The sequence below is a fragment of the Aulostomus chinensis genome, chromosome 19, assembly GCF_037954235.1.
Source record: "Aulostomus chinensis isolate RoL2024-O1b breed Wild chromosome 19, RoL_Achi_v1.0, whole genome shotgun sequence".
Lineage (NCBI taxonomy): Eukaryota > Metazoa > Chordata > Actinopteri > Syngnathiformes > Aulostomidae > Aulostomus > Aulostomus chinensis.
The window spans coordinates 15,301,232-15,313,002 of NC_141338.1; the positions used below are offsets into that span (position 1 = coordinate 15,301,232).

Sequence of the window (11,771 nt, forward strand, 5' to 3'; positions counted from 1 at the left end):
TCTCTTCCCCTCCTCCCCACATGTCTGTCTGTTCGAAACTGGAGCAACATCTTAATCGAGGCTCAGAGACGTGACAGGAATTTCTAAAGCAACCCCAGCTCTGCAGTACAGACACACTCACACACACACACACACACACACACACACACACACACACACACACTGCTCGGCAGCCAATTAACAGCCTGCGATCTAACGCCAAAGGAATAACTGCATGATGATGAGCTGGCGGCTCAACGTCTGTGTGTGTGTGTGTGTGATATGTGTGTGCTTGTGATGAGCTGGTGGCCGTCAGAACCACTAACACAGATAGAGAGGATATCTCTTTTATATGTTGAGGGGAAAGAGGGGGGATTATGGCGCATTAAAAACCATCTCCATGAGGGACAAACAGGAACAAGGAAGTGGGAGTTTGCGCCCAAGATTCTCTTTGAGTGTGTTTGATGCTGTCCCGGTAGCTTCAGTGTGTGTGTGTGTGTGTGTGTGTGTGTGTGTGTGTGTGTGCGTGTGTGTGTGTGTGTGTGTGTGTTTTGCACACACAAGCAGCATTAGGAGAACAATGCAGATGATTTTCATGGAGCTGAGCCTTGCATTCTCCTCCTCCTCATCCTTCCTCTATTTTTGTTACCTTTCATTCTCCTCCTCCTCATTTCTATCCTGCCTTCACTTTGGGGAGTTCATCCAAAGGTGAACGCCTGACGAAAAAGAAAAAAAATCCCTCTCCCCACCCCCCCCCCCCACCCCCACTGGAAAAAAACTCATATATTCTCTTTATGTGTCAAAAATATTGACACCAGCCTTGACACAATATCCCCTGGCAGCAAAGCGCTGTGTTTGCCAGGCAAGGTTTCATCATCCACTCTTGTTTTCTTGAGAGATAGAATATGTTGAAACGGAGAATGTGGGTTTAATCCTGGCTTCTGTGTTGTTGTTGTTGTTGCTGCTGCCGCCCTACTTCCACATGCACAGTCTTCCATATCAATCTCTCTGGAATAAATAAATGTCACACATTTGCACACGAGAAGTTTACTTAAAAGTTACTTCGATTGTCTTAAATCCTATCACAATAAAAGCACAGATTTACAACCAGAGGCCAGATGACAATTTTTTTTCACTGTGTCACAATTAGTACTATAATACACAGACGCATAGCAGTGGTTCATTCGAGGTTTGGCATAGTTCATAGTGTGTTATTTTTGTTTTAGTAAACTAAGGTTAAATTAACAGCAAAATTCCTGGTTTGGGATTTCTGCTGGGGATTTTTTTTTTTCCTCAGTAAGAAAATGCTGCCATCTAGTGGTAAGATGTGAAAACGAAGAGGGGATGTGAGGACTCTTGCTGTATATCCAGTAGCATAGCAAATAAGATCAGGTTATTTGTTATTGACAGTGAGATATTAAATAAATTGAATTTCCTCTGAGAGCCTAAAAAGACTCAAAGATCGTCCCTTCAATCCCAACATGGTTCCTTTAGACGGACGTGGTGCACAGCAAAGTGTCATATTCAAGAAATTGGGGGTTCTGATACGTACAGCTTGGAGAAAGAGAGTAAAAAAGATTGTTTCTCTGAAATTCTTATCTGTTTCCTACGTCCCGTAAATACTTTTATTTTCTGTCAAAAGAACACAATGCCTAACCTTTAATTATCTTCCATCTTTGACATTTTAAACCAATTTGGAAAATATATAGTTTTTTCTTCTCCATCTCTGGAATGTAACCTTTTGATAAATAACATTAAAAAGATACACACACACACACACAAACACACAAAAGTGCACATAGTCATTAAGATACACGAGAGAGCTGATTCCAACATATTGAATGAAAAATTCTAGGAGTCGTTTATCTTTGAACATAATCTCCAGCACCTAACAGAAAAGTTAGAAGGCGCTCAGGTAAAAGGTGTAATGTATCACAAAGACATTCCTTCATATGCTGTATAATCTAGTACAGTCGTGTTATATTGGTTAATCGGGGACATTTTCTTTTGCTCCCCCTCTGCCGTGCACAAATCTGTACTCGGCTGCACGTCGGCGTCCATGCATAACATGAACGTAGCAACAGTTTATAAGCGTTGTAATTGATTGGAGCATCAACACTGACCACGTTAGTCATGCAAGAGTGCCGCACGCTTCTGATGTCTAATTTGTCTTCTCTTCCTTTTTTTGGTTGTTTCCTTTTCTCATTTGATGATGTGGCACTCGAGGCATCTATAATGAAAGAAACCCCGAGGAAAAGGCTGGTTAAAGAAAAAGAAAAGAAAAAAGGCCAGCTCCACCCTCTCAGATGTCACCATGGCTCCTGTGTATTTCAGCATATCAAAACACAAGCAAAAACCAGCAGGAGCAAACTCAGATGTGACAGAGGCAAACATGGAGGTAACAGGAGGGAGAAGCTCAATATTCTGCTGTACGCATATCTGCAATGGATGGGTATGAAGCTGTCATAGAGGGCCCAGATACTCTACAGTGGCTCTTCTCCTGCTGGACTGTGGGCTTGTGTGATGGCCCCCCTGAGTCAGTGAGACAGGTACTGTCAAAACAGCCCCACCCCCCAAGTGCCCTCTGTAACAAACAAACAGCTGCTGTCTGTCCAACAGTTGCTGTGTACTCAACACAGCAGAGACACACCTCAACCTCATTTCCACAAGGACCGGGGAAACCTCTTGAAGGAAAAAAAACTCTGGAATGGAAGTGTTTGGGTGTGAATGATGGGTTTGGCTGCACAGTGATGACATCAGAGTTGTTGCTAAAAAAAAAAAAAAGAGTTGTTGCTAACACCACAGGGGATATTACTCAGGCCAGTACCTGGACTGGCTAGTTTAGTAGCCACATGTTCCTCCATGGCATCACCCAAGGCCAGTTTGCAACTGTTGTCCCCCAAACGTAGGCTTCTCCCTCTGCAGAGGTGAGAACCATACCTACCTTTCCTGCCGTCACCTCTCAGCCAGCTAGCACAAGCTAGCTAGCTAGAAACCAACATGCTAACCACCTGCTAAAAATCTTCATCCTGTACTCTGGTTGGGACCAGTTCAGCCTGTCCATCTCAAACTGGCAACAACCAGGCCATTTACAGAGGTCATTCTCACAGAGGGTCCAGAAGACTACGAGGTTACCATGGTTACTGATGTCCTCTCAGTTCCAGATCCAGTCTAATCCAGAGGTGCTGACCATCCTCATCGAGGTGTTTCTGTTCCTGCACGCCTGCTATCTGACACTCTGAGTCTATAATGTTTGTATTTATATACTTAAATGTAATGATTATCTATTGTTCAACAGACATTTGTGAGATAAATTGTTAAGATATCATTTGCAAATTTTATGGACTAAACTTTGCACTTATTTCTAAAAAACAAAAAGTTTCAGTAAGTCACAGGAATACAAGGTTCAGCCCATGTCATCAAGTTTCTCCTGCTGCCTTCTGTGTGTGAACATGTGAACACGCACGCCGGTAAAGTTTCCCCCTCTCTCTTTCTCTCTCTCCCTCGTAGCCAGACTGCAGGTGAGGGCTTCCTGTTTGAACCAGTCTGTACAGGTCCTCCTCATCCTTCTGTCTTTCCACAGCCTCTCAGCTTCCTGCCCACCTGCCTGAGAAACAATTCTCCAGGATCAGGCTTTCCTCCAGATGGTAGGAGAATGTTTAGAGCCAATGTTTGCAATTCAAGATTGAATTCAGATTTTTTTTAAATGAGAAATGTGTCTACCCTGCCTAAGCTGATGGGAATCATTTCAAGAGATTTGCCTCAATTTCCACCTGTGTCCATTTATATAAAAGTCTGCACTTTTATGAAGGTTTTAAAAACTTAATTCTTAATAAATTAATGTATTAATTTCAGCTAGTGTTATGTTTGACTTTATCTGGAGATGTAATTCTTACACACTGTGATGCCTGAATGTTTGTTTTTGTCAGGGTTGGTTACGGAAACTGGACCCAAATGCAGACGTCTGCTAAAGAGGGTGTAGCAGAACTCCTTTAATTCAAAAAGGCAAACAAAATATGGCGAGTTCAAAGTCCAACAGAAGAAAAAAAGCATCAACTGAAAGGGTCAAAAGGCCTAAGTCTCAGACACACTCAGAAACAAAGTACCAACAAAGAAGTTCAATGCAACACTGACAACCACAGGCTTCTGAAAACACAGAGGTGCAGGGAACACGACGTGGAGAGTGACAATGAACCAACAGGAAGTAATGGGAAACACAGAGGTTAAATACACAAGGAAACGAGACACAGGTGGTGCAGTCATACACAGGTGAGACACATGAGGTAATCACAGCAGGGGACACACAGGAAGACAAGACCTGAACTTCAAAATAAAACAAGAACTAAAGGCAGACCAAGACAAGAGGGAGCACACATGAAAGCAGAACACTAACCACAAATTGGATACTCTAAACCAGGGGTGTCAAACCGATCCAGTAAACACCTGATTCTACTTAAATCAATCAAGCTGTTGCTCCACACAGCACATTGGTTGGCTCAGGTGTTGCTTTTGCTTGGTTGGAATGAAAACCTGCAGCCACACGGCCCTTTACTGGATCAGTTTGACACCCCTGTTCTAAATTGACTGTAGGTGTGACTGTGAGTGTGAATGGTTGTCTGTCTCTATGTGTTGGTCCTGTAATGGACCAGTGACCTGTCCAGGGTGAACCCTGCCTCTCACCTGAAGGCTGGATGGATGGATGGATGGATGGATGGATAGATGGATGGATGGATGGATGTTTTTTTCCCCAACTAATGCTCCTGCATTTGCAAGAGTTCAACACTAGATGTCACTGTAACCTTTCATTGATTACCCAAACTCCATTGTTAGACCTGTTATGGTCATATTAGCAGTCATAACAGTATTAAACACGTTTTGAAGCAATTTGGTTTGGTTTTTGTCACTAAATTTAAAAAAAATGATGACCTCTAATGTAGTTCGTCTTTCCTCTTTCCCTCCACTTCCTCATTAGTGTCCTGAAGCTCTCAAGCCCTCCTCATCTTCATTTATAGACTTTGCACATGAACCTGAAACCACCGGCTGCCCATTCATGCCAAAATCATCATAAAGGCTAGAGAGTAATTAAATATAACAGAGAGAAAAGAGCATTCTTCTTAAAGTGCAGCTAGATGACAAATGTATCACTTCTATCATTTCTAGTTGTTTCTGTGTGGCGTGGTTGTTGTTTGGCTGTGACAGCTCTCCCTGGAGGGGGATCCTGACATTCCAAATCTCCTCTTTTTACGCAGGATGGCCTCAGTTTAATCTACATGAATATTATTAAGAAAAAGGCAGAATACGTTGATTGTCTGATATTTTCTGACAAATACATCACCGGTCTTGGTGTGACACACTCAAACGTGCATGTCTGCTGAACCGAGTCGGTACGTCTCGGTTCAGCAACACAGGCTTCAGTCTTGGCTCAGTAGACTGGTTGGAATGTGGACGTCACACAGTTGATGTGATCCTCTTGCTTTATGTTTTTGGTTATCATCGGGATACACATTAGAAATAATTCTAATTCTGTACAAACACGACATCTTACAAGCTTACTTTGTTTAATGAATTCACGGTGGATATTTGTTATAATGCGTGATTCAAATGTGCTCCCTGTGTATCCCTGTTAGCAACAAACGGTCCGCCGCTTCCATCTGAGCAGCTGACTTGATCTTTTCTCTTCTACCTCTCTTCTCCACTGTAACACCAGCACTCTGGCAGCTGTCAATCAAGATGCTGCTCGAATGTGATCGCTGTGCTGTGATTCAAAGGTTGTAGTTTACCAGACGTATAATGATTCACCTTCATTTGGATTTCATCTGCCACTTTTGAGTATGAATTATAGATATAGATTTCAGATTGTCCATCCATCCACCCCATTGTTGTTCCTGTGATATACCAAAACACCTTGAGTTTTTTCAAATTTTGCATAAAGGATAAACAGAAAAGATTTTGATAGTCAAAGGTCATTGTGACAGGAAACCTCGCATCCAACCACGTGGTGTTTTGTGTTTTGTCTTTATTTTTTTTGTTGCAGCAAAGCATAATTGATTACAGTACAATCTCAGAAACTAAACAAATTGATAATCATGATCAAAACAACGACAACATACATGCATTCTAGAGTTACAGTTCTGATCTATTCAAGAGAAAAATGCCTTTTAAATTTAGAACTAATAGTTAAGACGGCCTGTTTTTTTTTTTCAGCTCGCACCATAATCAGCAGCTAAACATCACACCTTCCTGGACTACTTGATAGCCACGATCGATGCTGAGTTTGTCTTTAATTGAACTCAAATTACAGAATAGATTACATGAAGATTCGCTCCATTTTAAATATTGGTCAAAAGAGATGTGAGATATTTTAAAATCATGTGAATAAAAACACAACTGATGCTGATCAGCAAACATAACCAACAGATATCCCGTCAAATGTTATGAATTAATATAAACTCAGGTTGAAAGGGCATATATATATAACTTCACTATTTTCTTTAAAGAATACCAAGTCTGTGCCTTATTCTTTAATGCACTTATAATACAAGTACCCTTTGAGGTAGTTCAGTTTCCACCTACGTGTTATGTCGTTCCTCAGAGGACAGGTGCATGACCTTCACAGGGTACCACCCGCTTGACATGAAGATATGGACACAGAGTGATAAAGGTAGTGGGAGTACTCATCCTGATGAGTCCTATTTGGCAGGCAAATGAGCCTCAACATTGACCAGGCAGATCCTGAAGCTGCCTCCATAAAGTCAACATTTCCTTGGGACTACGTCTGTGAACCAGCAGGACTGATCTGTAAGCGCAAGGATTTCCCCTCTCTGACTCTGGAAGATCAAATGTTAAAAATCCCGGGTGATGGCTTGGCGAGAGACCGAGTCTGTACAGGCACATACCCAGATAAACATCGTCAATTGGGAAAAGGCGTATCCTCTCAGATACCTCTTTCAATCGTAATGCAAGTGAGCCGGAGTACACCACTCCTCCTCCACCAGCATAGGGAGGGTACGCGCCTTTGTAGAAACTCTCTGGAATGTAGTATTTAGTCAAAGGATCCCGGTTTGGCATGGCATTATTGATTACATCACCCACAAACAAATCCATGAGAGTTTCATTCGTAAAACCTTTCCACAGTTTGTGCGCCGTCCACTGTGTGTCAAGGTAATCCAGGAGGGCGCCTGTTCGTACAAACACATCGTCATCGCCTTTGAATACAAAGGTGGTGGTGGGGCAGTACTGCTGGAGCCAACCCCAGAACAGCAAGTCTTTCAGGGTCAAGTTGAAGAAAGCATCTCTGAAATCCCACTGGAGAATATCCCCGTACTTCTGGTTCTCCAACTCCAGGAGGTTCTTAAGGTCTGGGTGCGGACCTGTGCTTGAGTCCTGCCTTCCGAGCAGAAACACGGTACGCACTAATCCACCTTTCCTACGTGACTCCATCTTGACCAGACCACTGCGCCCCCATGTTTCACGGATGGCCTGCCTATTTTCAAAGTTCCCCACTTGAGATTTGATGGCCATGAGGAGCATCGGAGAGTCAAGACCAAAGCTATTGTTCCTTCTACACATACCAGGCTGGTTGATCAGTAGTGGGTATTTCCTGCAGTGCATGGACCTAATAAATGCTCTCATATGTTCTGGTAAGCTGTTGAGATCATGCGGACGAGCTCCCTCTGACATGCAGTCAGAAAAGCATTCATGAGTTTCTGTAGAAAGCTTCGATTTTGGCCCCCTCAGTGTCCCTGTTACATTTCCACGCAGTATTGGATTGTGTTTGCGGTCCCACGCATGCTGCAAGCGGTTCCACAGTGCACTGTCCTCTAGATGAAGGTTCCAGAAAGGGCTGATCGGGTGTGAAGCCAGATCTCCAGAATTTGCAGAAATCCCCGGAGCGATATAATGGATGGTTATTTTGGGAGGACTGTAGGAGATGGTGACGAATATGGTCACCATGATGTAGATCAGAAGGTGGCCGGTCATCATGCAAGGCAACAAGCACATGCAAAGGAGTCTCCCGTTGCACTTGCAGCATTTACCCATTTCCTGTGATGACAAATCTGATAAACACCTGCGCACATTAAAAAAAAAAAGTTCTCTTAAACAACAAATACAGAAATTTTCCTTGTTTCTTGCTGAACTCCTGTCACAGGTCTACCTGTGAGATCTCTAACGCTAACACTTCAGACAACCCACTAGAGCTTCTCTCACCATGGTGACGGCCCAGTGAGGTTTATTATCTGCTTTTGTCGACACACTCAGAGCACCATCCCCTACCTACCTACCTGGAGGGAGACGAGCATCCCCCCACAGACACACGCTGGAACATATCTTATGCAATGTATTACATCTCCCTCCTCTAGAATTTGAGAACGACAATGCTGCTTTACTCGTTTAATTTGGCCCACGACAACTCAATACTTCGTTGAACAGAAGAACTTGATTTTAAATTACATTTTACAAGTGAACACTGATAGAAAAGCAGGTAAACCCTCCAGTCCAATATCCTTTACAGCGTATTGATGATCACTCCCATCCCTCTTAAACCCTAATAAGACTACATTTTATGTCAATGTATGGAAAACAAAGCATGAAGATACTTACAAGTAGATCTGAAATGGGTAAAGCTGCTGCTTTAGTTTTCTCATCCAGTTGAGTTACCTGCTGGATATAGCGTCGCAGGTCCGTAGCGCATCATTACTGTCCATAACAATGGAGGAAAATGAGAGACATCCTTCTGATGTGAAATAAGAGGAGAGGTTGTCATAACGCACCTGCCTCTGAGCAACCAGTCCCAGGTGAGGCTGTGCACAGAGCATGCGCTACTTTAGCTCCTCAACACTTGTGGGTATGAGCAGGACAGCACAGCTTGTCCTACCACATGCAGTGAACAGAGGGATTTAAGCCCGTCAGCAGCTTCATCAGGCGGTGAGTTCTCCACACAGAGACACTTAGATTTGCATGCAGGTACTGCAGGTGTTTAGTCTATATTTACATGATACCAGAAGCGGCCTGTGACAGGTTGATTCATTAGCCCCCTTCTGGTCATCTAGCAATTCATCATGCCATATATTCTTGAGGATAAAAACTACATGCATCGCACTGTGAGGGGAAATGTCCTGTAATGCTTGCAATCTGGCGCTCCCTGCCTTTCACCTGTTTCTATGAAACCAAATATTTAACACTAATACCAGCAGATCATAACAGATGGGAAACAGATTGGAAAGTGCTTAACTGTCTTGCTATGAATGACTTTATTGTGTGTGTGTGTGTGTGTGTGTGTTTTTTCACTCAAAGGTTTAAAGTGATACATCACCCAAGAAATGTAACTTATTCATAAGTTATTGACTATTAAATGGCTTTATTTCATGAATATTTTGACTTCTCTAACACGTCATCCTGAATAATCCAAATTTTCTTGATCCAGTGGTAGGGTTACTACATCACAAATACTTGGATTTGAACAAGAAAGAAAAATGGCAAAAGAAAACAAAAATCCAGTTCCAGATCCACAGTCTATGAACTCCTGCCTCCCAGGTTATTCACAGGCTGCACTCCTGGGCTGGATGTTTTCATGTTGTGCAGCGTAACTTCTAGTTAGTGGAACTGGAATAATTTATCTAACTATTTTTTTTGGTTAGATTGTGGGATTGAGTAGATCATAAAGACATGGATTACACCACGAAATGCATTTGAGATTTTTTCAACTGACTTTTTTTGAAAGTTCTGCTGCTGTGGTTCGTGTCAAAATCGCGCTCTTAGCTTCAAGCTACATATTTGTGGCTGACTCTTTCTGCATTGTGGAGTCTCAAAGAAGTGATGTAGGAGGGAAAATGTCTTTTTACTCAAGATAACTGTTTGTGAGTGTTTGAAAGGAAAAAAAACACACTTTTTGTCCTCCATATAGACACTTTTTGAAAGCCATGCTGGCCAACATTTGGCACTTAGAGGTAAAGTCATGTCTCTCACTGTGATAGCAAGAATGCCACCATCAGGGGGCAGTAATGTATTTCTGCTGGGCTCCCCTCGGCTGAACCGGAGGGAGACAAACACACAAACACACACACACAGTTGAACTGTTACCATTTGGTGGCAGCAAAACCTCGCAGAGAAGAGTTAGTTCTCCTCAAATGGTCTTGAAGGAAAGTAAATGGTTTCTAATATTTCTAATGTGCGATGTTTAATTCTCCCACCTCATTATGTTAATTGTGGCTATCAGGTCATGTTGGCTCTGTTCCTTTTAGATAATGTTTTGTCCTTTGGACTTTTGGAGCTCTTTGTGGAACGATGCATTTAAGTAATCGGCTGTATTTCACTAAATCTGATTAAAGACTCATCACTGGCTGGTAATTGTTCTGGAACCCTTCAGATGAGGACTTAATAACACACACACACACAATGTAACACACCATGGAACTCATATATTTAAGTGTTTACAATTGAGGGCAACTGCCATATTGTTCCATGTATATCATGACAAGCTGAGATTTTTGTAACTACCATTTCTGATGAGTAAACTCGGGGTTTCTTTAAATACATCCTGGTTATTGTTATGAAATAACAAAATAAAGGTGCTGTGGAATGTTACACATTTTTTAGTTGTTAGGTTTTTTTTGGAGGGGATTTTTTTCCCCAGTTCGTGGTAGAACTTGTTGGGTAAATACCCAAATATATCCAGATGATTTGAATAATAAATTGTTTAAAAATTAAACCGTGAATATTTTTAACTTGAATTCCATGTTTTCTTACTGTACCTGTAAACAGCTCCTGGGTTAAATCTGTATGTAATTTGTTTCGTTTTTACGGGTATTTCAGTTTTGTATGTTAGTGTTTGTGCTATTTGTGTGTTCGTGCTATTCTTGTTTTATGTCAATAATTGGTTCTCATCTGAAGTGGTGAATGTGTCTGCATGCCGAGTGTATGTCCTCCAATCATTTTATGCTTTTTTTTTCAGTATGTCATTAAATGGAATTGCGTGACTGATGAGAATTGTGGTTGTTATCAATCACTGTCATGATTCTATGAGTTTTCTCTTTAGAAAAACAGGCACCCTACTATTACAGTGAGCTCAAGGAAACTCCTCACCTCTGACAAATGCTGGCACAGAATAAACAGACACACAAATGTATTTCATTAACTCTGTTATGTAGGTCATTATTGAAAATATTGGGTTGTGTTCTTCTACCTCTCAAACACTCACCTGACTGGCTGAGCAAAACGGTTACCTAAGCCGCCAAACGGCAAGCAAATCCAGCAGCCATAAATGAATGAGTACCCTCACCTCTCAATCAAATGGAAGACTCCCTCTTTAAAACCAAGCTAACTGAGGCTCATGTCCATAAAGAAGACGTGTCCTGACATGCCCTCCTGCCACTACTCTGGCTGCTGGGGACAGCCATCTACCCACTGATGATGAAGCACTGGGAAGTTTTTAAATGACACAAATACATGGGGAATCAAATTTGCAACCAATTCAAGGAGAAATTTATTTCATCAACATTAATTTTAATGCATTACTATTTATCAAGAAGTGTTGTGCAGGGATGACTGTACAGTTTGTCAGTTTTTTATGGATGTAATAACAACAACAACAACAACAACAACAATAATAATATTAATAACAATAGCAACAACAACAACAACAACAATAATAATAATGTTTTGAAGCCTAAGTCTATCTAAGTCTAAGTCTATCTATGAATTATATCAACACATTCTCACCTGTTCTTATCGATTTCTAATATTTGTGCCATTCCTGGGCTTCAGTATTATGCAATTGCAAAAGGACAATCAAG

The 11,771-nt window shown here is 41.7% G+C and overlaps 1 protein-coding gene across 1 annotated transcript; it reads right to left on the reverse strand.

Annotated features, from left to right (window-relative positions):
* Nucleotides 1-6,138: 6,138 nt before the first annotated feature.
* Nucleotides 6,139-11,747, reverse strand: LOC147244200 (N-acetyllactosaminide beta-1,3-N-acetylglucosaminyltransferase 2). Its single transcript, XM_086187091.1, has 5 exons — nt 11,698-11,747; nt 11,258-11,396; nt 8,751-8,850; nt 8,581-8,676; nt 6,139-8,047 (listed from the first exon to the last, which is right to left on the reverse strand). The coding sequence occupies exons 4-5, from the start codon at nt 8,622-8,624 to the stop codon at nt 6,691-6,693; spliced, it is 1,401 nt and encodes a 466-aa protein (XP_086043217.1). The 5' UTR covers nt 8,625-8,676; nt 8,751-8,850; nt 11,258-11,396; nt 11,698-11,747; the 3' UTR covers nt 6,139-6,690.
* Between the last annotated feature and the right edge of the window lie 24 nt (nt 11,748-11,771).